Genomic DNA, 27,815 nt, shown 5'->3' with positions numbered 1-27,815 from the left:
TTTTTCCTTTTATCTTTTCTCAAACCCCATTAAGTCTTCCGTCAAGGTCAAGGAAAAGTGCTTACAATTAAACTAGGAGGTAATGTGACTATTTGACAGTCCTCAAAGTCAAAGTCAAAGCTGTTTAGGCAGCTTGGGAGTGGGCCTGCACAATTTTAGGGTGGTGGAATAAATCATTCGGCTCATCCGTTTATATCAAAAGAATAATTAGAATAAAAGAATCCATCCCGGGTGATTTTATTGAAATTAGGAGTGCGAGTGGCTGAATTCAACATTCAGTATAATATTAAACAATCTTGATATAAATACTTTGACTTTATTCAAATTAAGACACAACTGTCCTAATACACAGCTGGTGTTAAGAGTCAAACAAACACTGTTACATAAAGATTAATTATCCCAACTGTGAGTGAAATTAGGAGACCAGGTCATAAGATACTTCTGATTTGACAGCTGATTTGATGATGCTTGCTGATTCCCCAAATGGTTTGACTTATAGTCCCCCCACAAAGCAAGACTATACTAAATTTAATGAAACTGGATGGTGAGGCAAAGAAAAAAAAAAAAGTCCAATGGATTTTGCAGATCTGGATGACTTTCTTTAAAGTTGTGGGAAGGCACTGGGCTTAGCAGAGGAATGCACATCAGAGAGCCCGTTATTCTTTACGGTTCAGGAGGCGGTCTAAATAAAAGGATAGGCTCACCAATAGTGGGAGAGTGGTGTGCCAAGGTTTTTTTTTTTTTTTTTTTTAAAAAGTAAACATTGAAAAATGAAATGAATATGATTATTAGAACTAGAAGGAAACAAAAACATGCAATTACAGCTTGTAAGTTGGTCTTGCGACTGCTCTTATCAACATGATAAACGGACCCTCCTCTGCCTCTTGTAATGCACAGCCAATGTCTGTCCATTGTCAGGATAATTAAACATTAAACAAATGTGAAGGTATAATCTGTGGACATATGATGTACAAAACACAAGACATATCCTCCTTTTGTCAGATAAGCTTTTCAAAACATATCTTCAGAAAGACGATCCCAACTTTTGTGTTTTCCTCTTTATGTGCATGAAAGCTGAGTAGTCCTTAAGAATAAGGAGGGCTATAATAGCAGCTCTGTCTCCAACAGTCCTCATGCCAACCTGAAAAAAGTCACAAAGCTTCAGTTCCTCCAGGTCCACAATTCAGTGCGGAGAGTACAAGCACAGTGAAGTGTTTATGTCAAAGAGCTGAGCTGAAGAAGAAGGGAGGGAATTAGAATTTTGATCTTTAGGCCAGGGAATAAATAGTATTCATTGGTGAATGCAGCTCAAGACTTCCACCAAAGTCCAATTCTCTGACATCTCTCCTGGTTCCCGTGTACTGGCCGATGAATGAGCCGTCTTCATTGAATGGTATCTCCCCTCCTTCTCCATATTCCACCAGACTGTCATCGCTGTCTGAGCGCTTCATCATTGCTTCCACAGATGGCTGGGCTCTTTGAAGCCCCCTTTCCTCCTCTCTTACAAAATGAATAAATAAAAATACAATGTTAGGAGTATATTTAGTCCCTGTCAAAAAATGCAAAAGATGATGATTTCATCCCTTCTTATTCACAGTACAGTACTGATTTACATACCTCCGAGGATAGGGCAGAGTGGTGACTCGTGCTATCCTGAAATGTAAAAACATTCCATTTGTGATCAGCGTATGAAGAGGGATCACAGATCATTCATTAACAACCAACTCATGTTGATACCATTATATTTATGTAAAAATAAAACTAAATATTCTATTTGCAGCCCCAAAAATCCGTAGCATGTGTTAAAAAAATGTTCAGCTGAAATGTCAACGCATCAATGTTTAGCCTTTTCATACCTTTCAAGGGACCTTGAATGGTTCAGTGCAAAAAGAACAGGGAGGAGGATTTGGAGGAGAAGGGTTTAGAAAGAAAAGGTAGAGTAAAAACTTAAATTAATTCAAGTTTGATCACAGGGTTATCAAAAACAAGGTCAAAAGTCTGATTTGATTTGTACCTGTGCAGCATTGCGCTAAAACTGGACCCACATTAAAGCTACCCTGTGGAATTATTAACCACCAGTAGTGTCAATGAATTTATCAGTTGGTATTGCAGTTGTGACAATTTTACACACACACGAGCACGCAGAATTGAATAATTTTGTATATCTGATTGATCCAACTTAAGGTGGAGCCTATCCCAGCTGCCAAGGGCGAGAGGCATGGTACACCCTGGACAGGCCGCAAGTCCAAGTCCTAGAGTCAACGAAGAACCACCTGACAACCTAACATGCACGTTTTTAAATGATTGGAGGAAGCTGAAGTGCCAAGAGAGAACTCATGCTGGCGTGTGGAAAACAAACTCTACATGGAAAGGCTCCAGACATGATTCAAACCAGGAACCTTTCTATGAGGCTACAGTGGCATGTAGCATGATGCACGTTATTGTCACTGCAATAACAGGTCGTACAAAAAAGACAGTGGCAAATGTTCAATTTGAATCGAAGATGGCGACAGTCAAAGTATTTGTACAGTCTTTGGTTGCAATGTGATATCATGGCGAACCTGATTTTGTTATAAAAAATAGAAATCAACTGTGCAAATGTTTTATGAGGAAGGACATTGGGTTTACAACTCCACAGGGTAACTTTCATTGATGCACAGGAACAGAGCAAATGGCCACTGTTGTTAGAGTATAGTCAACATTCACATTATGGTAAAGTGTTACAGAGAACGTGAGGGCTTCTTTGCAGTTTAGGACTATTGCTGTGCAGTTATATAAACTGAAAACACATTGGAAAGTAAATTTGAAAACAGGATTTTTGTAAAAAAAGTTTTCAATTGAATGAATTCCTTTATTTAGCAGCACTATATCGATTATGTGTGTGTGTGTGTGTGTGTGTGTGTGTGTGTGTGTGTGTGTGTGTGTGTGTGTGTGTGTGTGAATTTATCTTTCTGACAGCTGTTTATTTTCTGACAGATGTTAGTTGTGATGCTTACCGATAATCAAATGACCCCTCCTGATCTTTTTCATCCACCGGCTCCAATGAAATGTCCTTTTTCTCCCGCACTGAAATTGCAAAAAGCTACTTCGTTAAATCATAGCAGGAGAACATTATATTGTCAGTGTCATCTAGTGTCATCAGTTACTTGGAGTTATTTAATTAATTAATTGATTAGTCAATTAATTAATTAAATGTGCGACGTAACGGATTTACAAAATCTCACATTTAATTATAACCTGACATGATGGCTACGAATGTCTTCTTTGTCTAAAATCTAAAATCTTCAACATGCTTTTAAGCCATTGATTTATTGTCAGAAGACCTCGACAGTTATTGCTCTGCAACTGTAGCCAGGAGTCATCTGTGTACCTGGGTATTTCCCCCCTCGGCTCCTCTTGATGAAGCACACTATGAGAAGGATGAGCACGATGAGAGCCACAGCACACATTATCCCAATGAACCAGCCCTGAGTGGAGATGTCCACCTGGTCCTGAGCGTACGCTGACACACACAAGTACAAAACATTAAAGACAACACCTTCTCAGCAGCAATTGTATTAATGTATTGAGGAAGTAGTAATTTACTTTCTGTGGTGTAGTGGGGGGACTCTTCCGTATGCCATTCCCCTAGTCCAAGCCGAGTTCGTGCTGCCACGGAGAATCTGTAACGTGTGTAGCGGTCATATCGGCGGATCGAGAAGGTTGTTACATTAGGTGGGAGCTCCTCAGCTCTCATCTCCTCTCCCCTGGTGGTATTCACTGTGGAGAGAACAGAAATTTCAGTGCACTTGATCTCTTAATGCTGGTAGAGTGAGTAATTGAGTACTTCCCTGCTCAGAGAGTGGCTAAACAAGTGTTTATTACTAACTTGAGAAGATACTTGAGAAGATACTTGAGGGGTATTGTGGTCTTAGAACGTGTATTCAAGAGTGTTATTATGCTCATACTTGATAATGGATTGTGGAAATGACTGTGATTACATTTTTTTGTGCAGGAATACCTGTCTGGTACTTGAGGGAGTACCCTGTGATGATACCGTTGGGCTCTGCTGGCATGTCCCAGTCAACATAAATACTGTCCAGATGTCGCTGTTGGATCCTGAAGGATTTGGGAACAGATGGTACTAGAGACAAAAACACAAGAGAGATCATACATGTAAGCCTCCCGGGAATACACAGATTTGTGACTTGCTCACCTTTTATAATCTAAGATTATTGTTTCTTTGGCAAATTTGTTACTTTTCTCACCTCCTTCAGGTGTTGAGAAGTGTATATTATTGCTGGGCGGTCCTTCGTATCGATTGTTTGCCACCACTATGTACATCTTGTAGTTGCTGTACGGAATAAGCCCGGCGAGGACACCAGAAGGGTCTGGATCATCGTTTGGAAACACTGTAGACTTCATACCTCTGTTGACCCACAGCCATCTCAGCTGGCTGCTGTCCCTCCAATAGTAGACCTAAGAGTTGACAAGTGGCGCACTCTTCAGATCTGCTCGTCTGCCCAATGAGCACTGGAATGTTTTTGTTCAACACTTGAATACACTTCAGCCTTGAGATGTTGTCATTCAAGTCGAAGATCTTCATGCACAGACTCCATTATCACATCAAAAATTCATTTGAAAAATAAAAATCCATATAACGAGTTATGTATACGTTTACACAACCACATTATACAGACCTACAAACAAATGTTTCTCATAATAAAACACAGAGATTACTCTTTTTAAAGAACATGAAAAATAAACAATTGAATATCCTGTAAAAAATATTGGTGATATATTTTGAGATACATAGACAAATGCCCCATCAAATCTGTCCAAAATGTTAAGATACAGTATTTAAATGAAAACAAATAGTAGAAACAGTAGTTAATTAAGCAGACTGTCTAACATAACAGAATAGGCTAACAATAATAGTCAATTGCTGTTTTGCTGTTCATTTGATTAACTTCTGTCATTTTTGTATTTTCTCTCTGTGGTCTCTTTTGTATCTGTACCATTTTTGTGTTCTTGCGTATTCCACAAAACGGGATGTGCTGATAAGGTGGCAGTCTTAACCCTAACCATGAACTTTTTAATGCCAAAAGCGAACAGAGTTGTTTAGGTGCCTAACCTATCCAAACAGCAAGTGAAGTAAAAGTTAAGGTGAGGGAAAACTAATCAGATGCACAGTAAAGTTTCAAAAGTACTGTCCTGACGGGAGAGCCACACGGGTCCCCTGGGTGGGTTTGTTGCCTCTTGAATTGACAGAAAAAATAGAATGTTTCATATCAATTTCACAAATGATCGAATGTTTTAGGTGGAGTTATATGTCAACCAGCTTGTGTTCACAGTGTGGTCAGCCGTTCTCTCAGCTTTCCCAGTTTCTCTTACATCGATTGAAACTTACTGCTACGGTTAGTCATTATTACCAGCAGACACTCCCAGTAAAGTGCCGTTGGTTTTTATTGTTTATGATCATGCATTATCTTGTGTTGAGGCCCCAGCAGACACACCTTATATTCTTTTAGTTCTCCCATAATTGATTCTCGTGCCACTGGGTCCCAGTGCACAGTAACCTGCGTGCTCTCAATGTCAGACACTCTCAGGTTCAGGGGTGCAATCATTGGACCTGAAAAAACAGAGACAGCACAATACTTTGTCTTTGTATGAGCAACTTGCCCCCCAAAATGAATACAAATACAACAGTATGACACGTGATGCACACATAGGCTCAATAGATGATCTGCAATGTGTTAAAATTGCATTAACTTTACGTTGCCATATCTGAACCCTATGGAACACATGTAGCATTGGCAGATGTTTAAATAACGTGTTAAACTTGGGTCTCAGTGTACAATTTCAGATATTTTTCTCTCACACCTTTTTCCCAGTTGAAATGATAAGCAGATAATGTTTTATAACTACTGTTTGGCAATTCTAAGCAAGAACAGAAAGTAAGAAAACAAAATAGGGACATTTGGAGGCAATGATGGCTGAAATGATGTGAAACAAAATGAGGTCTCACATTAACATATTTATAACAGAAAGTGGAGAGGAGTGGAGATCAAGCAGATTTTTGTGAGATGCACTCAACCTGTTTTAGTGGCTTGATCATTCCTTTCGTGTTTTTATTTCTGCCAAATTCCCGTTTACCAGCACGATGCAACGAATTGAGGTACTCACGGTCTTCTCCAGAATAACCAGTGACAACAGGTGACTCTGGTCCCAGCCCAAAGTCGTTGACAGCCTGAACTTTGAGCTCATAAGGCGTGAAGGTATCTGCATCATAGATGTAGTACTTCAGCCACTTTGTGGTTGCATTCTTCCACTCCTCTCGGGAATCTTTCCTTTTCCACCACACCAGATACTTCAAGTGTGGTCCGTTCCACTCTCTGTAGGTCAGGGGCTAAAAGCACAGCAATCAGCAGCAGTGACATGTATTGTGATAGATTTGTGATAGAAAGCAATCCATCAGAGACTTTCAATAACAGTCAAATTCTGAGGACAAATAGTTTTACAGCTTTGTGCCAGTCCTAGTTACCTCCCAGCTGATTTCCATGTTATTTCTCCATGTACCCACTCCTTTCACATTCTTTGGGATGACATCTGGGGCTGTGCAGAGAAAACAGCAGAGAGGTATGATCCGTGATATGAAGGAATTGTTCCTGATTTTACAAAGTATATTTATTCTAGACCAAATGTATTGAGCTGGATCCACTTGGCATTAACTTATCTTATCCTAAAACTAAGCCATCCTTGCTTTTTTTTAAGGGTAAACAAACACTTCTCCTGGAACTTATAAGTGTATTGATTAATATAACTCTCCCACATCATGTACTGGGTGTTAAACCAGATTGTAGGAGACAACTTTTCACTCTAGCACGGTAGAAGCACATAATGCATTAAAAGTCCAACTTGTCACAATAAAAAATAAGCTTGTCTTTCAGTGTCTTGGTTATCTGGATGATGAATGCCAACCAACACACCCTGAATGCCCTCTGTAAAGTTTTTCCTTAACGCAAACAACAGCCACAGAGAAACCTGACAACTTGGCAATGATTTAAAAATATGCTGGATTATAAAGCAAGAAAATAATAATCCTGAAGAGGAAGAAAAAAACAGTACCAGCTGGTCTTGCACCAGCACACCGTACCACACCTCCTAGCTGCAAATATGGATTTTTGTCCAACAAATTCCAAAAGTCCATGTCAACAAAGCTACTTATTGATCTTCCGTTGGCCTTGATGCCACCGTGTCCACACAAGAAATTCAGCACATAATAATGTAACCTCAGCAAATTGCTACCACTTAATGCAGTGTTAAAGAGGTTGTAGTTATTTCATGTGATTCTAAGAGAACGTGATGTAGCTGAGCACAGTGACTTTCTGGAATCTTTGCTGATTAACTTGTAACCTGCAGCAAATCTTGTGCTTCACATCGGATCCACACCTACGGTGTCGGCATGTACTCTGCCCTCACACCTTCCCAGAAATATATTTGGCATCAGCAGAGACTGTAGCAACTGTGATTGGTCCACTCGGTATGTGTTTACATGGCACACTAATTTTCTACAAAACCATGTCCCAGTAGAACGACTAATATAAACCAGGCTGTAACAGAATCAGGTATGCTTCTAATGCTAATACAACAACCGCTACTCTGCCTGCAGCTATTTTCTGGTATTCAAAGCTCTGTTGGTCCATGTAAAAAGATGAAAAGATGTAATTGTCTACTCTAACCTCTTCCCCCTTTTCTGTGTTGCAATAGTGTCAGAAAAAGAAACTGTTGTTCAACATTTGCTTTCTCGTTGCAAACTTTGAGTGAAAGAGTGGTAGAAAACCAACACGAGTTGCACCAGCATAAACCATTTCATGATGTAAGCCTCCCCTCTTGGTCTTGTGTGTATCTGACATTAAAAATCCCATTTGACAAACCTAATTTGCACATTTTTTTTACTGATAAAACAGTATTTGTGAGTTTGTTGTGGAGGAAGATTTCTTTTGTCTTTTACGAAGCCAACCTAACTGTTTCTCATTGCCTCAAGTCTTCAAGCTGCTCTATGAAAAACCATCTCCTGCCAGATCAGTTTTCTCATCTCACTCTTTGCAAGAACGAATCGATGAATAATCATTAGGAATGTGAAGCAGTTTTGTCTCTTCACTTTCTTAGAACTCGCTGTCTGACAACAAATGGGTTTTCATTAGCACCAAACCTACGTGCGCCGCTGGTCTGAAAGCGCACAGATGGACGACTGGGACGACTGGCTCCGAGCTCATTTATTGCGATGACCCTGAACTCGTAGTAGGTGAAAGGCGTGAGGTGCAAAATGACTGAATTGAGGTTCCCTGGGTACGTAGACAGGTTTCTCCACTTTCCAGGTAACCAGTCATCGTCATCATATTGCACTAAATACTCTGTCAGAAAGCAGAAAATGCAGACACAAAAAATACTTTTAATTACTAACAAGCAAAACGTCGAGTTTTTCTGTCTGTGAGTTTACTAATTTAATAGATTTTCACCTGTTATGGGACTGTGGCTGCTGTCTCCAGGAACCCAGCTGAGTCGCACACTACGTTCATAGGGATCCGACAGCTGCAAGTCAGTGGGAGGATTGGGACGGTCTACAAATGGAGAAAAATATGTGAACAACTGAAAAGCCAAGCATTCTGTATGATAGATTAAGGTGCTGTTTACACATACCCGGGTATTTTGATAAACGCATATTTTCTAACCTTCGTTTAAAAAAAAAAACTAGGTGCACACAGCCCCGTTTAAAAAAAAAAACACGTCTACATTGATCAGCATAAATACGCTATCAAGAGCTGTTAAATTACGCCAAGCCTGACGGTGGCAGTGTTAGAACAATGAGAATTCCACACAAGCCAATCAGAAGCCTAATAGAGAACTGCTGACAGGAAGAACTGCAAAAAAAAGCTAAAGCTAAGCTTCTTCTGCCTCCGAGCCCTAATGCGTCTTTGTTGGTCAATACATTGTATGACTGTAATTTTCAAAATCACACAAACGAGTATAGCTCTCAACAACAGAAATGCTGCTAGTACCTCCATGCTTTCCAGATAAACAATGGACGGAGAGAATGGCGTTTTCACGCTAGCATCCTGCCAACATGGCGGATAGGGGCGGGGCTCTGTACTATGACGACAACTCCTCAAAAACTCCGTTTTTGTCTCTTTCAACCAGTTTATACACAAACACTAAACAGAGTTTTTAAAAAATCTCCACTTTTGCCGGAGTTTTTTTTTAGGCTTCGTTTTCGGAGGGAAAAACTCTGTTTGTGTATAAACGAAAGGCACAAACGAAGGGAAAGGTCTTCGTTTATCAAAATACCCGGGTATGTGTAAACAGCATCTAAATGTCCCTTTCATTTTAATTGGGCCATACCCATCACCATTAGGTGTGCTGAGGCAGACTTCTGGTCCAGCTCACTCTTGATGACACATGTATAATTGCCCTCATCACCTCTGTTGACATTAGTAACGACCAGATTTGATTCATCCAGAGAGACTCTGAAGAAGAGAGAGAGGGGGGGGGGGTCAACTGATCACACTGAAACAAAAGATGTATCTGCAAGACAGGAAATTTGATTAACACACTTTTTAGGTATTCAGGAAATTTACCAAAATTCCTACCTCCAGCCAAGACTGACTTGCTTTTTGTTTTTTATCCACGTCGTTGTGACGGGAGTGGTGGCATCTGCTTTCACACCACACTCAAGGCGCACATCACTTCCACGCATCACTTTCATACTTTGTGGTCTTGTTACGATCAAAATTGGCTCTGAGAAGAACAGACGAGTCAAAAATGATTATTTGAAAAAAATACCTATAGAAAATATTTGTGACTCAAAGATCTTCAAAATGGACTACTGTGATCGTGACCTTTGACCTCTACTCGGACTTGATTCTCATCTCTTCCGGCGATGTTGCTGATCACACACAAGTAAGTTCCCTGCTCCTCTATTTGTATGCGTTTGATCTCTAAGGTCCCGTTACTGTGGGTCTTAAAACGACTTCCTTCAAGATTTCCTTGCCCATATTTGGACCTGTGTTAAAGAGCCCATAAACATACACTGACACACACACACTAGAGATTTGTTTTCTGAACTCACTGCATGTGGGAGTCTCATACACCGTGATCTTACCATCTCAGCTCCGGCACGGGAGAACCAAAGTAGCGGCAGTCTAAAAAGGCACGACTCCCCTCTATCACTTTGACGAGTTCATTCCTGGGCCCGAGAATACGTGGAGTTGCATCTAGAAGAATGAAAAAGACCCACAACATCAGTCAAAGAATGTTTAATTTCACCATGCCTTTGGTGTTCTCTCTAATGAGCTGAGCAATACTACGTGGGTGAAGGGGGACTGCCGACTTCTTACTTTTGAGTTACAGAGTGATTTTAGAGCAACAAAAATATAAAGTCTGATCACGCCACGGATGGATTAGCTTTTGTTTTACCCTTGAAATTAAAGTTGTATTCAATGTTGTCCTTTTTTTTTTAGGTTACCAATATCATCAAAGTAGATCTATTTTTCATATGTACATGTACAGCCATCTATACTTTATATATCTTTGTACTCCCTATAACACAGAGGCAGGCATCCTTGCACACTCTGACATCTATCAGAAATAGACCTAACACGCATGTCTTTCACTCTCAAAGTAACCCAGAGCCCCCAGACCGCATGCAACCTCCACACAGAAGGAACCAGCCGAGGTTCGGATTAACATGCTGCACATGCAAGTCCATACGAGGACAGTTTTCGCTCATCAAATCTACAATTTAAGTTCAGCACTACCAATTTCTACTTGAAGAAAATAAGGTAGACGTGTATTGTTGTCTAGTGTGGGCTTTCATGAAAACAAGGGAAAAGAAAAATGGGCGGGAAGCTGGGAAACTAGATAATTGGGATGCATCAGCTTCATTCAGCTTTGAGAGAAACAGTTCTAGCAAATGGCTCCCTCAAGTGTGTGTTCAAAAGAATGGTGCAGCAGTGAATGTAAATGCATGCAGTAGATTCTGTGGAAAGAATTCAATTTTACTGAGAACAACAAAATGAAGAGTGCTCGATATATGCCTGACAAATGCTTTTTCTTTTCATTTTTGATTATCAAAATCGCTTAACAAAAACAATATTGTTTACTGTAAATGACAAAATGGTAACTTACGAAGCACATTGACAAATGCATTAGCCAGTAGGTACCCATACTGATTGGAGGCATTGCACTGATAAACAGCATTGTTGGAAGCAGTCACGCTGCGGAAGGTTATTGTTTCTCCAGACAGCTGTCTGTTTTCCTGCGGTGTAGCATCTGGAAATATCACACAAGGAATGAAACATGGGGCCAGAACTAATTCGAATTTTACAGCTTGTAAACAAGACCTCCAAAAAACCTACCCTCAATTGGTTCCCCGTTAATGAACCAGCTGATAGTGGGACGAGGAGCTCCATCAGAGCGACACACCAACCGTCCGTTTTCCTCAGGGGCCAAGATCAAATCCCTGGGCTTTTCCAACCAGAAAGGGGCCGCTGTCAAATCAGAGTACATTAGTTTGAAAACTATTGTGCAGCAAAACACTAAAATACTGCACTGTATGCTTCTAAATATCTCACCTTTGACCCTGACGGTTATTGTGTGCTCAATGTTGCCTATCCTGTTTTTAGCAGTGCAGACGTACTCTCCTGCATCTTCAAAAGTGGCCTTTGGGATTTGAATCATCTTGTTGAAGTTCTTTACTTTCATGCGTGATGTGACTGCTAGCTCCTCTCCGTCCTTAATCCAGGTAATATGAGGAGTTGGCCTTGATGATGATAAACAAGGCTTTTTACTGAAAGACTTTTATGAAATTTTTTTATGAAAATTCTCGTGCTGATCAGAAAATGAGCAAGGAACATTATTATGATTGAGAGTTAACAAAAGAAATAAAGACACAAAAGTCCCACAGCTGTCACTTGCAGTCTTGTTTTACACTCACAGTCCTGCGGCTATACACTCCAGGAGCAGCTCTTCCCCTTGTAGGACCAGTTTGGAGCTGGACGAGCCTGTGGGAGACAGCCAGGTGGGGGCAGCCTCTGCCACTGCACGAGCTGCAGAGGAAACCAGGAAATCAGAGCACACCAGTCACACACACACCTCAATTATTTGACTAACAAACACTCTCTATGCAATATAAAACCAATAAACTCATCAAATGAAAAACTTCAGCAGAGCAGAAAGTCTGCATGCTTTGTCAGTTTAATTGGAGGAAAACAGTGACAAAGCTTTTTAGGGTATTGCCCTGAGATGAGATTAAAACAGTTTATGAAACAGCACCAGCTGGTAAGTAAGAGCGCCACAAAACCTCAGGAATATAAAACACCAACACATCTGTTTGCTCACACTGATATCACGATAATTAAGTTACTCACTTGTAAGCACCTTCACAACCACAGGCATCTTCTGCTGGATGGCATTCTTGTAAGGGAAGCGCGCATTACAGCAGTAATCAACAGCTGAGTCATTAAACAGCACATTAGAGAAAAACAGATCACCATTGACTCCCATTGAAACCCTGCGGTCCTGCCGCACAGGCTGCATGGTGGGAAAGGCGGTCTGAACAGGCCAGTTGAAAGGTCTTGCATAAGAGCCTGAAAAACAAAAAAAACAAAAACAAAGTCAAGATCTTTCAAAGGATGCAACAGTCATTGACCCCAGACTTTAGTCTTCAAGCCCACTGATGTATAATGGACACCTACAGCTGGACATCCAGTAGGTATCAGGTTTAGGTGGGCCAGGTGGAGGGTCACATGACAGGACCAGAGGGAAGCCAGCACTGACCACCACAGGCTCAAGAATCTCTCGAGGCCACACTGGAGCTCCTGCACAAAGTAATAAATACATAAATACTGAGCATCAAAGTCAAGTTTTTTCTTAATGGCAGTTTTCAAAAAAAAAAAGATTTTGTTATGTGAAAATGAGTAATGCCGATAAGCTGAGTTAAATTAAATCACTTTATGGGCCGGAGGCAGAAATATTCATATCACTCATGGGGATATTTCTAAGTTCCAAATCTTTCTAAGTAATAAACAATTTCTATCAAACAAACTGCAGAAAAGAATATATTTCACTCCTTGGGTTCCTAAAAGCAGGTCACTAAGATTTCACAGATATTGCATTGAAAGTAGTTCCCACATCAACAGTCACACACTGCACATGCTGATCACATTTGGATCTTCTTTTACCTGTGGACACAAACATTTCAGTCTTCAACAGTCCCAGACTTACTGTACAGCTGCAGTGTGATCTTGTGGGAGTATGCAGATCCATATTCATTGGAGGCAATGCACTGATACTCTGCTTCATACTGTTCTGGATAGTTCCGTCCATAGATATCTAGAGTCCCTGAGCGTCTGCGCATTGAGACCTGCGAGTCACGTGCCACATTGAAATACTTCCCATTGCGCCTCCATGAGAAACTTCACAATTGAGCAAAAGACAGAAAAAAAAAAAAAAAAGAACTGTCAAGACTCGCAATTAGGATGTTACTTTGAATAAATCTCTTCAGTGTGCTGCTGCAGATCTTACATAGGATGAGGGTTGCCTTTGGCTTCACACTCTATGACCATTGTGTCTTTGGGGTCCACAATATGCTCCTTCATGGACTGCTTTATAATAGTTGGGGGTTGTCTGGCTGCAGGCGGAGAAATAAAAAAAAGAGCTCACAATTTATCTGAAAAGATAATACATTTACAGCAAGAAACACATCTGAGGTTACAGACTCACTTTCCAGAGGAATGTCCAAAGTCCAAACACTCTGCCATAGAAATAACAGCAGCCCCGGTCCACCCAGTGTCCTCATTGTTACAGCTCATTTAGTCCAGTCAGGATTTTGGCCACCAATTGTAATTTGATCACACTAAATGAAGAAAACAGACTTGGCAAATTACTAAGCTTAGTCAAAATTCATGAATGTAAAACAATGGAAAATGAAAGAAATGGAAAAATTCCTTTGTTTGCATTGGATTTGAAATGTTTTATTATTACTGATGCAAGTGTGTCAACTGTATGGAGCATTTTGCTTTTCACTCGCTAGTTAATTATAGTTGTTAGTTGTGAGATAGTTGTTGGGATAGGGATATAAAGGAAAGAATACATTTCTGCCTAGTGAACCATTTTCTTTCATTTGGTGAAATGTTCGATAGTTTGGCATCTTTGCACGTCACTATATTGTCATATTGAACATCAGATAACAAAAGACCTTAACATTAAACTTTAATTTCATAGTAAGGTAAGGTTTATCATACCCTGTCAGGTCAGTGTAAAGCAATAAGATATTGTTCAAATGGAATATAATGTGGGAAGCATAGTTTGTATGGTAACACCAAGATGATTGTGGATTTACTTACAACAATAATTGTACTTAGGTGCAGTAATTTATACGCTATATCTATAGTTACATAGATTCAGCCTTAATTTAATCAGCCTTAACTTAATGCCTATCAAAAATAAACAGTGGTACAGTATATACGACAGTTTTAAAGCATTTATTTGATAGATTAAATCAAGAATTTCATTAGATGCCTAATCAAAATATTTTGCCCTTAATATGTAAAGAATCACACATCATGTTACTTTGATGAAAACAAAAAGTTATGGGAACCTACCTCTCTCATGTAAAGTCAAATCAGGACTCTCTCCTCCCCATCTCTGTCCTCCCCTGTGCATCAATAATCCAATTACTTATCCCAGGAAATTATTCTTGTTTGTGCAGTACAGCCATAAATGCCTCAGTCCTTCAAATATCAGGTCAAGAACCCTAGACGAGTTGATACACATTAGTAATTGAGCTTCTGTCTGTCGCTGCCACTTACACTCTGCCCACCCATCTCATGAATAATGAATGAGCACCATACAACACCTACACATCACCCACTTCACTGTTCTGGCTTTGCTCTCATAATTCTGAACATCTCCATCATATACACACACTGAAGTTCCTGGAAATAAGTGTTTGGATATACTAAACCAACAAATGGGGGAGGAATTTATATTAGTTTGTGTATTGCCCTTTTGACTGATTTTTCTTTATCATAGCCAAAGAAATGTTTGCTTAGACCTGGTTCAGTGTGAGCAGAACACAAAACAACTTCAATTCTGTGCGGTTTGCGTTCTTGTTGGTTTTGACGACATCAAAATGTGGGCTGGGGAGATCTGGGCAGCAGACTATGAAAGCAATGTTTGTTTCTGTCATATGAATTTTACATGCAGCAATTCTCAAGTCACATGATATGCCAACAAAGGCTGGAAACTTCCAGATAACTCCCATGTTTTTATTCCTTTAAGTTTAAAAAAAAAGAAAGAAAAAAAGCCACCATAACCACAACTTCTTCACTTTTTGAAACTGAGTTTCCAGTACAGTTATTTACATGAGTGGGAAAGGAGAAAAAGGAACTCATTACCATTCCAATTGAGAAAATCCTACAGGAGGAAGAAGGAGTTTTCTTTTCTAGAAACTATGCCAAGTGTTAGACAAAAGCCATCTCAAGGCGTGCTGACAGAGTGCTGACCTGTGTAGGCTTCCAGGCATTCACATGGTGCTGCATATACAGAGAAGCACTCTCTGGGCTAAACAATAGCTTGGAAGGAAGAAAGTGTAAAATGAGGTGGCACATCAACCTCTTGACAAAATTGAAGTTGTAATTGGGATAAAAATCATTATGGCTGCAGCCGGTGCTCTCTGTGGTCTGGTCCTGTTCCCTTTCTACGTCACAACATCTGAAACACAACTTGACTCGCCTCGCCTCACATTGCCCACAAAACCAGATGGAGTATGCTGGTATTCTTGGCTATCAGAATGGAGTTTTTCCCCCTATACATCGGACTGTGGCAGGCCTGGAAGTGAGCAGTGATCAGTGCCATGCACCAGATTGCACAGTGAAGAGGCACAGAGGTGGATTGAGCCAGCTCGGTGACGACAAAAAGATCTCTGTGATTGCGGGTCTCCTCTGGCACGAGTGCCGGGGGCTCGGCTGAGAGCAGATGGCATGCGAGACGGAGTGTTCAACCAAACAAGCTCCCTGTTCAGCACCTATCATTTGCATTTTGACGTAACTGTATCGAGGGGGAGTGCAAGATAAGGATGGAGAGAAACGTCTGCTGAACAGGACGCTCGACTTGATTACATCACCACCATATTGTCTCACAACACTGAACAGTGACTTTAGGGTTTGACAAACTGGCCTCAGCTTATCTCAAAATTGCATTATATTTGGCCTCTTTTAAAGCACCTGTTCTTATTCACAAAGGGAAAATCAGGCATGTATTTTCATATAAGTACATGGGTGTAGTTATAGACCATCTGTTATGCTGGTAAGATTATACTGAAATTGTTTCCATGAACACAAAGCAAAGAATTCATTTTCGTCACTCTGACATCTTTTGGGGCGAGTAAACAGATTCTTCTTCTGTTTTTTTTTTTGTTTTATTTATGTTTTATTTTATAGTGTTAAAAAAAAACATAGTACCACTAGTTTAACAGTAACACCAGATCATTTCTCGCTCTTTGGCCCCGCCCTACAGTTTTGGGATGTCACCGCCAAACATGCACACCCATACGTACGGTTGTTGTCATGTTGAAGATGCCATCAAAAGCCACCAAAAATGTCAAATGACCATAAAGCAAAACTATGTGGTGTGGGGCTGGAAACTTAAGTCATGGACTGTGGTATCTCAGCCACCGCGCACGCTACAGCACTTTAAAGCCCGGGAATGTGTACGACAAAAGTCAATGTTCTTCAAAATGAGTCAAAAGCACTATTTTTTCAGTACTAGAGGCCTTTTTTTTGGAAAATTGCTTGACAGGAAATGAGAGCTGCGTCGAGGAGCTTCAGCTACTGTGGGACGCCTGCTCCACCAGCTGAGCTCACCGGCATCCCAGAAGCACGTAGTGTTAAGGCTCACAGATGTGTCTAGGTTTACTTTACAGTCAAGATGACCAAGCAAAGATCTGTTCATAACTTGTAGGTCAACCATTGCAGGAACTTTATGTATCTCCTAATCTTAGGAATATGTTAAACATAGGCAATAACACTGTTTCTGATCCCAATCATGTTCTAAATAGCGAATCCAAATTCTTACTATTAAACTGAAGAAACAGGGTTCCACAGTTCAATAAGGTTAGATTGAAACAATCTTTTGTGGGACAATCAGTTCTAACACTGAATAAAAGTCTCAGTTGCAGCCAAATTGCACGCTGAAACGTTTTGAATGTGTTTTTTTCTTTTAGTGTATGTGTGTGTGAAAGATGCTACGAAGGGAGCTGCTGCGATACAAAGCTAATTTCAGATTTATCTGGCAATAAAGTATCATCATCATCAAATGGATAGAAATATGAAGAAAAATAGATGTATGTGCACGTGTAAACTGTACGTCTAATTTCTGAATTTATCGGGGATCTTAAATAAACGCTCCATGTTCAGATAAGCTGTTCAGATGGCTGGTGCAATGTGTAGTTTATCATGCAATCCATCATAATTTAGCTTGTAAAAATCCAAGCGCTTTATTCTGAGCTCATATTGTATAGAACATTATTTATTCTGAAGAAAAGTAAAGAGTACCAGAGCAAAGGCTAAAAGATCATCAAGGTTATTACATATCATCACGTGAGGAACGTGAGTGTGTGTGTGTGTGTGTGTGCCAAATCTGATTGCAGTCCATTTGATACTTTCTAAACACTAAAAAATAGGTGCAACTAAATTATGATTATGTGTTCAAAATCTGCATGGCCATCCATTAGTTAGACTATGAGAGTTTTCTCAATTGAAAAACATTTCAGTACTATGAAAACATTTGTATGCTAATTTTTAGCATCTTTCAAAAAGTTTGCAAACTGAAGACTACCGAAATTGGGTAATGTATGAAATAGATAACAGCATCCGAGAGGCTGAGGTTTCTCAGGGTACTGCTAATACTTTGGTGATGAGTAATTTCCCAAATTAACTCAAAATGCCTAGAAATATAGAAATACAGAAATGCTAAATTGTCCTTGATACATAATTGAAAACATTTAGTTTGTTATAAAAAAAAAAAAAACAGCTAAAGAGGCCCTAAACCATTGGGCTCCCATCCCCACTTTTTGCAAAATATGAATAAAAACAGAATCAGCATCAATTTTCGAATTTTCGAAAACAATATTCTATTCATAATGGAAAATGGAAATCATACTAAATGTTGAATCATGCTCATTTCTAATGCAGTTCCAGCTGAGGGCCCGAAGATCACGGACATCATCATTGAAATCTTTTGATTGCGATATGTACTGTTGTTGATAGACTATTCAACCTGTTTTCAATTTGATATTGAGGAATGTCACTCTGAAATTGCTCCTCAACTTGTACATGCGGTTCTTTCACATTGCTGAAGCTCTGCCCATCATTCTCAGAGCTTCTGTTTCTCTCAGGTGTCTGTTTTATACCCAATCACGTTTACTGACCTGCTGTCAATTAACCTAATTAGTTTCAACATGTTCCTCCAGCTGTTTCTTTTTAGTACCACTTCATTTTCCTGCCTTTGCATGCCAGTGTTGTTGCCATCAAATTCAAGACAAGCTAATGCTTTCTAAAAAAAAAAAAAAAAAAGAACGATTAAATGCCTCACTTTCAGCACTTCACATGTTTGAATGAAATGCTGGTTTATGACATATGATTATCGTTGGATTCTGTTTTTATTCACATTTTCCACGGCGTCCACAACTTTTTCGGTATTGGGTTTGTATATCAAGAAAGAATGGCAAAAAACATTTGACTTTCAGATCTACAACAATAGAACAGTTCCTGAAAAACTTCAAGTGTTGAAAAAGAAGGCGATGCAACACAGTGGGAAGCATAATTTTCTGTCCCAACATATATAAAAGTCAAAAGAAGTATGAATTAAAAAGAAAAAACAATGAAATATCTCAGTTTGAACATTTGATATGTTGCCTTTACATTTTATTCAGCTGAATTATTTGCAAATTGTTGTATATTGATATTGTTTGTATCCTTACTTTATTGGAAATGAGATTTTAGCAATAAAACTCAACGTGCCATCAGCCCTAACTTAAGAAAAAGCAAGAGGCTCATCAAAGTCATACAGACTAATTCTCAGGGTATTATGGATATCCATTCCAAATTGTTTGATGATCCATCCCTAAGCTACACGGCCATTTCAGTGCGGGCCATATTGAGCACACTAATATTGATATTCATAAATGCTTCAACAAAGAGCCATCTTCTGCTATGAAAGCACACCCTGGATTTAAAGTAAATTTCATAATATACCAACAATGAGTTAATCAATTTATATAAAATTGAGTACACGTCTCAGTTGTCACTTTAACTTCATTGCCACATCACTGACAGTGTTGCTGATCTACGTCAGTCATCTTACAAGAGTGGAAGCTGCATAATGTGGTGGTAACTCTCAAGAATATCTGCTGATATAGAGGTGGACCAGCCCAACTTTTCATTTCAGACTATGACATCATCAAAGCCTTCTCTCCCATTGATGCCTATCTTCAACGGCAGCTGCAAGAAGCAAAGCACTCCTTCGCCAGGCCACTTCGAAAATGTTCACATATCGTGTACTTTAAATGCAGAAACTTCTGAAAAAAATAAGCCCAAAAAGGTACATTTGATGAATGTTAGGGGGGGGGGGGTTCCTACCTTTTTTAGCTCTTTGTTCTCTTTTTATAGTCCTTGCACTGAAAATTCGACGCCTACCTTCTTCTCATCTTCTCATCTCCACATTGAGATCCCCCCTTCTCGCAGCATCTGCTTTTAGTCTTATTATTTTCACTCTACCATCCTGAGACAGGTGATACAGCCAGATAACAGAGGCTCATGTGGACCATTGGGTTGACTGTCCCTGGCTTTGGTCACACGCCTGGCAAACAGGGGCCCGACAGACTGTGATAATAAATCCATTGTGAAATCCACACATGAGTATAACGTCATCGCCACTGTTGGGGGGGGGGTTAAGTTAAGCGGAACTTCCATGTCACACGCTAGTTGGCAGAGAAGTGTCATCCGGTGAGTGTCAAGGTGAATAATTTAAAGTTGTTTGGGTTTTTTTTTGGGGGGGGGTGTCAAAGAATCTTTGGACTTCCTCATGTGCACTGTTTCTGATTTTCAGCGTGTTGGACAGGGGGTGGGTCAGTGACCTTGCATCTTCACTCTGGCTGGCACGAACACACAAAGCGTTTCTGTCTAGAACAGAGTCAGTCTGTTGTGGTCAGGGAGGGCGCAGCTTCTAGACACATGGGGGGATTTAACCCCTCACATTCAAGTGACCGAATGGCTCCTAATTGCCGCAGTGATTTATTAATTGAGTTGAAGAAAGATAGAAATCATAAGAAAAAAAAAAAAGGAGACAATCAAGAGTCCCAAAAAATATCTATTTATTAAAAATAAATATTAGCAAAATGCTCGGTAGCACAAAAGTAAACAAAATCAACTATGATGTCACAGGGAAGCATATATTAGAGCTTATTTTACAGTGCAATCTTGATCCATTCAAATACAATTACCTGTATAAATATGCATAATGAATTATGCCACATGATAACAAGAAACTAAACTTTTTATACAAAGTGCTTATTTCATCAACATGTGTGACTTGTCTTAGTCACACATTAGAGGGACTGGTCAAAATCACATGGACACCATATAACACAATACCTTTGATCTCTGCAGTGATGCACCAATGTCTCAGCATCTGTCAGCTTGTGTTTTTCTGTGAACGTTGTCTTATGTTGACTTCAAAAGAAGTCGTTTCATCTCATATAAAGAAGACGTGAGCAGCAATGAAATCTTTTAAAAAGGTGACTTTTACGAGCAGATGGCAGAGACAAAAGGTTTTGGCTTCAACTACGCTTTCAAATGGATGTTTTGCCCTCGGTTTGAAAAAGGAAAGAAAAAGAAATGCTCACAAATTCTGGTAATAATCACGCCAGTAGATGGCCACCTCTACATTGTGGATTCAATATTCGAGAGAAGAACATTCTGAGTGAGCTAGTGAGCTGATACGCCTTTGGCAAAAACTTCAGCATCAAAACGGTAGCTTGTTCAATGGCGAGGCCAAAAGACAAATGCGATTTGTTTGTGTGGACGGGCGATGAAGCAGAGTTGCTGTTCAAAGTGACGTGACAGTATGAAGGGATGGAAGCCGAGGAAAAAATTTGAAAAACTGGAATATAGGGAGCCGGTGCTGTTACGGTTTCTAGAGCATGGTCGTTACAGAAGGCAATAGTGGGCAAGAGGGAAGATGGCTGAGACACCCAAATCCTTTAGTGTATTGTGTGAGTACTTTTTATAAAAAGAAAAAAATTAAGAAAATTTGAAAGCATTTTTGAAAATACACCCCCCCAAAAAAAGACCAAAAGCACATGTGGACGAACGCGCATATGAATTTGCAAAATATCTATCTTGGTGTGGACAAGGCTTTAAATCTGCAACAATAATTTTTTGTTGTTGTTGATGTTGTTTCTGGGATCGGTTTGCCCTTAAGTTTTTCTGTCATTTCTATAGTACATATAAGTGTGCATTTATGCATCCATGTGTTAACATGCTACATTTCACCGGCTCACATCAGTCTCTGCTTCATCTCCCAGGCCCTCTCACTCATCCAGTCCTTAGCTCTGCCAACAGAGGAACGCTCTGCCCCCAGCACCAAACAGAGCCTGGCCAGCTTCAGTCGGTTCCTCTCCAGATAGTTCTGAGTGTCCCTCTGCATCTGGTTTAGGGCACCTGGTCGGTTCTCATCCAGGGACACCCCTGCGCTCAGCATGGGGTTGAAGCGGAAGTAGACATCCGGGGCCATCAATTCGTCCAACAGGGTGTGGACCCCCTCTGTGTCGGTGGCACTGCAGATCAGATTGCTGATTTTGGCTCTCAGGCTTGTGGAGGTGGCCGGTCCTCTCTTAGCGCTGTCGTAGCGACCAGTGCCAAGAGACAGCACACACTGGAAGTGCTGATTCGGCCACAACAAACGACTCTCGTGGACAGCCAAGGCACAGGGGTTGTTCAGAATAAGTCCTCCGTCCTATAGTGACACAGTGCAGTATGAGAAGTAAACCCACAGACTTACGATAGAATTTGTGACAGAGAAAAAAGAAAAAGTCTTTTCATCGTCCTCATTCAGATCTTTCTATGTATGCTATCCAACTCAGGCGCTTTATAAGTGATCGTGTTATTTGATTCTCTAATCAGTTCCCAAATCAACACAGTGGTAGCAAACCAAGATAGTAACATATGGATGTCCAGACAGCCAAACAATAAGCTAGAACTTTAAAAAAGCTCAGTGAAGCTGATTCACTGTTTTTTTTCTGTTGTTTTCACATGATCTAATCCTAAAAACAGAAGAAAAAACACCAGTATGAATGTGACTCTTCTACTAAAAATCTTAAATGAGGGGCAACTTTAGTCTCCAACCTGATGAATGTCACTTTGGAAGGGGAACTCCTGGAAGTACCCGGGGGCAGCTGATGATGCCCGCACTGCCTGCCACATCTGGTAGCCTGAGCCTCCTGCGTAGCGGCTGAGGGAGCCTGGTTTATGGTTATAGTTGCGAAAGACAAAGGCCTTAGGACTGGTACCCCAATTCACCACTGCACTGACAGCTGAAACCTGAGGAAATCCCAACAAATGCTGTTGTAGGCTACCTTTGTAAATAAAGCTGTTGGTGGTTAAGACAAGTATAAAATCTTGGAAAAAGTTTAGTGCCATTACCTTAGGACTCAACTCATCTCTGGCTGTTTTAATAAGTATCTGAGTACCCAGCTTCTCCCTGGATAGGATCAAAACAGCACATATATTCAGAGCAGACTTCATTCCTGTCTCATTAACATAATGATATTCACTCATTTCACTCAAGCAAATGATTAGAGTTGGAATCTATTCTGTTCGTACTGTAGTATTCTCTCCCAGGTTTCAGTGTTATAATAAGAATGACTCCAGCCCATCTTCACAGTTCCAACCACTGGGTTTTGCCGGAAAACTTCAGAGCCAAACCGACGATACATGTCAACACACTCCTCTAGAGGAAAGCGGGCCAGACCCAACATGAAGGCTAGAACGGCTCCTAGTAAGCAGACGTAGAGACAAAAGCAGGAGATAAGCATAAAGATTCAGACCAACAACCAGTAAGATGTGAGGCTCAGTTCGTTGTTTGTCACCTGTGCTCACTCCACAGATGTAATCGAACAGCTGGTGAATCTTTTTGCCAGTCTCATCTTCCAGCAGCTTTAGGAGCTGCAGAGGCACCACACCTCTGGAGAATGAAAGGACAGAAAATACTATAGAATTAAGGAAAACATTTGAAGGGGAAAAAAAATAATAGGAATAGATTGTATACTGAGGAAAAACAGTGATTGTTTTTACATAGAGAGACTCAGATTTTTATGATAGATGCCTGACAACATTATCTGTAGAACTACATACAGAAGAATGTAACATTTACTGGAAGTTTCCCCTTGAAATCATGTGGGCGGTGAGTTGTTAAGTTCAAGAAGCCGAACTTAGTATAAATCAAACATCCCCCCCCCCCGATAATCAATTAAAGCTTAAAAGCAATGCTTGATAAGCTTGTGCACCTTAAAACTATCTGCTTCTGTCTTGTTTTGAAGTACGATGACCTTTGTTATGCACATTCCTGGGCCTGAAACTGCCCTGGAGTGACCGGGGGCTGAGATATCACATTTCACACCACATTTTTTTCTGGGCCTTTGATGGTGTTTTTGTGGACTCTATAACAAGACAACAAATGTATGTATATGGCTGTACATTTGCAGGGCTCCAAGAAAGATTAGTTTTGTTTTTACGACAGTGAAACGTACTACAATGTCAGGGGGAGCAAGAGAACAAAAATATGGACAAATTCTCAAGTGTAGCTTTAAACAGAGTTCTGGGCTGAAGAATGCATCGTTATTCATTAATCAGCTTTCTTGCAATTAATTACCTTGTGCCGCCACCATCGATTGAGAGCACTCTAATGCCACGACCCTTGACTGGATCCACATAACCAATCAGAGCCAAGGCTTCCCTCAAGGCAGCCTGAAGTCCCTGGTCGTGCCTGTAGGCTCGCCGCTGTCTCAACAACATGACTGCAGCTTTCTCCTGGGAGCGAGAGCATCTTTGAATATCTGATGAAGTTTTTCAAATATATGTAAACGAGATTCCTAAATAGATTTCCAACAGACCTGCCAGATTAAAGCTTTGCATGAAGGGTAGCGTATAAGATGTTCATTGAGCGCCTCTACGCAGGCAGTCAAAGCTTCGAGAGATGAAGCCAGTGCCAGACTGATAATCAATCCACGGGTCGCTTCCTCTGCCTGCCTGTGACTCAAGGCGAGCTGAAAACACGAGACCAGAATGTTTGTAGCAATTTAAAACGACCAAATTACCATGTTGTTATCAATGAGATGTTATTGAAACTATAACCTCAACTCACCCTCTTGTGTAATTTTGCATGTGGTGAGCTCACAGTGTTGGCTTTTGTGGTTTGGGACATGGTGCCCATTTTTAGAAAAGACCCCAGCAGATCTGGAATGGCACTTGTAGGGCGGTGAAGTAGGTCTTTAAACGATATAGTCTTCAATCTCTCAGTAGACTTCAGAGTTCTGGGGTCCATCTCTGTCAGTGTATCTCTATCAGTGTCAACGTTCGGTCCACTTTGACTCTTGAAATACTGATTGATATGACTGGATGTCTGGTAATAGTTTTCCCCAAAGTTAGTGGTATCCAAGCTGCCGTGGAAAAGGCCTCCAGTTTCAGGACTGATTGGTTCTTGCTTTAGTTGTGACCTTGTACTGTGAGTTTGTGAGGTAGATTGCGGTGAGAAGTATTTCTTGTTGGTGTTCTTTTGCACAGAAAGTTCCTCTCTCTTCTTCTCAGCTTCCTCTGTGACCTTAGCACCAAAGTATTTATTGATGTGTCTCGCGAAATGAAGGTATCCCTCCTCCCAGCTGCTGGAGATGTTGCTGGGTTTCTCTGTTGTCTGTTCTCCATTTAATTTGACTTCAGACGGTTCAACGGTATTTAGTATTTTTTTCCTCCTCTGCTTCCTGGCTGCTCCTCTGGTGGAAGACAGGGTTTCAAAACTTTCCTGCTTTTGAACTGTTGCATTTTGCTGAGAGAACACTGAGTTGATGTGATTAGCAACATAACTGTAGCTTTCACCGAATCTTGTCGTCAAAGAGCTGATGTGAAATAGTTGCAGTCCAGACATTTCCTTTTTAGAAGTACTTTTATCTGAGTTTTCCTGTTTGCCTTGGCTTTTCAGGGACTGTGTAGTTCCTTTGCTCGTGGACATATTTTGATCTGTGGCTGACCGTTGACTGTGCCTACGTCTCGGTGACCGACCGAGATACTCTGGAGCTGTGACAATAAAACTGGCATTTTCAGTGAGTGCAACGACATTTTTTCTCTTGAAATAAACATTAATGTGCCAGGATAGCTGATTAAATGACTGGCCGAGATGCCCTCCCAGTGAACTCAAATGAAAACTGTTCAGAGCCTCATCAAAAATCCCAACTGGAGCTTCAGCTTTGAAAGCATCTCTATCTGAGGATGAATAAAAACGCACACTGTGGAAGTGTCTCGCTTCTTTGGTAAAGTTTCTTAAGAAGTGGGAAGAGGAAAAGCTTGTATCACTGTGCTTTAAATTTTTAAAAGCGCATTCAAATCTCAAAAGATGAGGAGACGGCAGCTGTGAATGCCTGTTTGAGTCCAAGCAGAGCGGCTCTCTGGCCAGAGAACGACCTCTTGTGAGAAGTCTCATTGCAAACCTAATCCTGCAGTACGATTTCAAAGTCCTTTTCACTGCACTTGAACATATGGCGGAGCTAAGGTAGCGGCCCATGTTTGGTCCGATGGGGAGAGCAGCACTTAGATCTTGTCCATTGATTTAGATAGCAGACAGCATGTTCCACAAGAACCTGTTCAAATCCACATAAAAAACAACTGATGAAAATTCACAAGAGCACAATTGAACACATTTGTCAGCCATTAGATAATACTGGACAGATACACAAGCTAATGCAGGAACACAAGTTTCTTGAATAAAATGCTGGAAAGTTAATAAACAATTAGTTCATATTTTCCCCCTTAAGTACAACTCTATGTATGTATAAAAATACATCTGTTTATGTACTGTATAAAAGTAATATCGTCGATGAATCAAGGGATCAGCAGATGGAGCTCTTCAATAAGTCAGAATCTCAGGTGACAGGCTGACCTTACTTTCAACTAACCGGCAGAGCACGGCAACATATGAAAACTGTTTACCACCGAAATCAAACTCGAGGTGTGCCAACTTGAACTTCAAAACTTTAGTGCCTCTATAGCTCTGCAGTGCATCTGTTCCGAGCTGAGGCACACTCTCACTGCTATAAACAAACCACAGCGTGCAGCACGCTTTTACAGTCAGCTGATCGGAGTGCGTGCACACTTTATATTCACAATAGCCCATGTCGTAGCACTGCAGGCTGTGAACCTCAGTACAAATGCATGTCCATTTGGACATAAATTGCAAAACATGATAATATTTTGAATGTAGGTCATAGCTACAATTGCAATGCTTAGATACAACGATTAACATTAAAAAATTATTAGTAATGCTAATTAATAATCATTATTCTATTATCAATAATCAATGCTTATTCTTTATAATCTTTAATGTTATTATCATTACAGTGTAATAACTTTGTACTGTCTCTACACTTCTATGGATGCAGTTTGACAACATAAACAACTTTGACCTTGGTAACTCAGACAGCTTTGCTATGCATCAGTCAAATACCAGCTATACTCGTTTTCTTGTGTAGTGAGGGTAAGCTCAGGATCCAAAGCAGCCTAAAGCCCTTCAACCTTCACAGAAAGTGTATTCAAAGCACACACAAAGGATTTACCTACAACATTACATGTGATCCTCCGTCTTCACGAGTCCTCTTCCAGCAAATTTCCGGTCCTCGAAAATCAAGGGCAACACATTGGACAAACTGTCAGAGGCACTATTTCTAATGTATATATGTGACACTCTGGACTTTAATTGAATTGGTTGGTCTGGAGGCGGGAGTGCGTCTTCTGTCGAGGAATTAGAATGTGGGGGTGGGGGGTGTATCCAGCTTGGCCAATGATCATAAAGACCACACAGGCCTAAAGTCATGTGCCGTCACTACTTACAGACACAAGTCTAAAATTAGTGAGCCGTCTGTGAGCTGATGTTCGGTTGTGCGTCATAGAACACCTCGCACAAAAACACCTCCCTTCCAGAAAGGGAGGTGTTCATCCCCAGAACTTCAATTCTTGGAATCTGTGTCCAAGCAATCAGGGGCATAGGATACAGACGACACACAAGTCTGTGTTTTTTTTACAAAGTGAAGATCATATCGTAAAATAAAATCGAACGTTGTGACCCCGTTGCCTCGCCATCTTCACGGTGAAAAGAATGTGAACGACCAGCTACTTTACTGGAAATCCAGAGAAAAGAGGGTTTATAGTCTAACTCACCATTCAACAACATTAAAAAAAGAAACTTGAATAAAACACAATTATTCCACTTTATCACTTTAACTTTTACACTTTCCTTATCTAAGTATGAGTACTCAACACAAAAAAGGATGGAAACTGATATGAGATTGCTTTGTTCTGTAGGCTATAGCGGAAAATGTTTTGTAAACATTGGCGTCCTATATAGAGGACTTACGTAACCTTTAACCAGAACATTTTGTTCTGTACCACACTGCACAGTAGATGGCACATGCCAACAATGCTCGTGTCAAATTAGATACCAATGTGTATTTG

The 27,815-nt window shown here is 40.4% G+C and overlaps 2 protein-coding genes across 5 annotated transcripts; both read right to left on the bottom strand.

The window, feature by feature from the left end:
- Positions 1-236: 236 nt before the first annotated feature.
- Positions 237-20,329, bottom strand: nfascb (neurofascin homolog (chicken) b). 3 transcript variants are annotated; one of them, XM_075475036.1, is made up of 28 exons: positions 19,680-20,329; positions 14,643-14,794; positions 13,762-13,894; positions 13,564-13,669; positions 13,264-13,454; positions 12,735-12,857; positions 12,408-12,626; positions 11,975-12,086; positions 11,613-11,800; positions 11,397-11,528; positions 11,167-11,310; positions 10,142-10,253; positions 9,879-10,042; positions 9,630-9,777; positions 9,382-9,506; positions 8,502-8,603; positions 8,199-8,396; positions 6,524-6,594; positions 6,166-6,388; positions 5,496-5,611; positions 4,248-4,458; positions 4,001-4,123; positions 3,586-3,759; positions 3,371-3,502; positions 2,997-3,066; positions 1,857-1,868; positions 1,618-1,653; positions 237-1,500 (listed from the first exon to the last, which is right to left on the bottom strand). In XM_075475036.1, exons 3-28 carry the CDS (start codon positions 13,835-13,837, stop codon positions 1,269-1,271), a joined length of 3,540 nt encoding a protein of 1,179 aa, XP_075331151.1. In that variant the 5' UTR covers positions 13,838-13,894; positions 14,643-14,794; positions 19,680-20,329; the 3' UTR covers positions 237-1,268. The 3 variants fall into 3 exon arrangements, with proteins under 3 accessions (XP_075331151.1, XP_075331150.1, XP_075331149.1); XM_075475035.1 differs by lacking the exons at positions 237-1,500; positions 1,618-1,653; positions 1,857-1,868 and having other exon boundaries at positions 2,868-3,066; positions 14,643-14,695; XM_075475034.1 differs by lacking the exons at positions 237-1,500; positions 1,618-1,653; positions 1,857-1,868; positions 14,643-14,794 and having other exon boundaries at positions 2,868-3,066.
- A 62-nt stretch (positions 20,330-20,391) lies between these two features.
- Positions 20,392-27,117, bottom strand: LOC142389858 (calcium-independent phospholipase A2-gamma-like). Of its 2 annotated transcripts, none has more exons than XM_075475038.1 (9): positions 26,921-27,117; positions 24,463-25,948; positions 24,212-24,364; positions 23,971-24,128; positions 23,189-23,283; positions 22,923-23,094; positions 22,743-22,800; positions 22,446-22,640; positions 20,392-22,056 (listed from the first exon to the last, which is right to left on the bottom strand). In XM_075475038.1, the coding sequence occupies exons 2-9, from the start codon at positions 25,870-25,872 to the stop codon at positions 21,598-21,600; spliced, it is 2,700 nt and encodes an 899-aa protein (XP_075331153.1). In that variant the 5' UTR covers positions 25,873-25,948; positions 26,921-27,117; the 3' UTR covers positions 20,392-21,597. The 2 variants fall into 2 exon arrangements, with proteins under 2 accessions (XP_075331153.1, XP_075331154.1); XM_075475039.1 differs by having other exon boundaries at positions 26,925-27,117.
- Between the last annotated feature and the right edge of the window lie 698 nt (positions 27,118-27,815).

The sequence above is a fragment of the Odontesthes bonariensis genome, chromosome 10 (assembly GCF_027942865.1).
Source record: "Odontesthes bonariensis isolate fOdoBon6 chromosome 10, fOdoBon6.hap1, whole genome shotgun sequence".
Classification (NCBI taxonomy): domain Eukaryota; kingdom Metazoa; phylum Chordata; class Actinopteri; order Atheriniformes; family Atherinopsidae; genus Odontesthes; species Odontesthes bonariensis.
This window is presented reverse-complemented; position numbering and strand designations above follow the sequence as displayed.

Coding starts and splice junctions, on each gene's coding strand:
- nfascb (XM_075475036.1), bottom strand. CDS start 13,837: ATGAGGACACTGGGTGGACCGGGGCTGCTGTTATTTCTATGGCAGAGT. Junction 12,087..12,407: donor GGTTGTGAAGGTGCTTACAA/GTGAGTAACTTA, acceptor TTTCCTCTGCAG/CTCGTGCAGTGGCAGAGGCT. Junction 11,529..11,612: donor AATAACCGTCAGGGTCAAAG/GTGAGATATTTA, acceptor CTGATTTGACAG/CGGCCCCTTTCTGGTTGGAA.
- LOC142389858 (XM_075475038.1), bottom strand. CDS start 25,872: ATGGGCCGCTACCTTAGCTCCGCCATATGTTCAAGTGCAGTGAAAAGG. Junction 23,284..23,970: donor ATCGATGGTGGCGGCACAAG/GTAATTAATTGC, acceptor TTCATTCTCCAG/AGGTGTGGTGCCTCTGCAGC. Junction 22,801..22,922: donor ACCTGGGAGAGAATACTACA/GTACGAACAGAA, acceptor GATCCTATCCAG/GGAGAAGCTGGGTACTCAGA.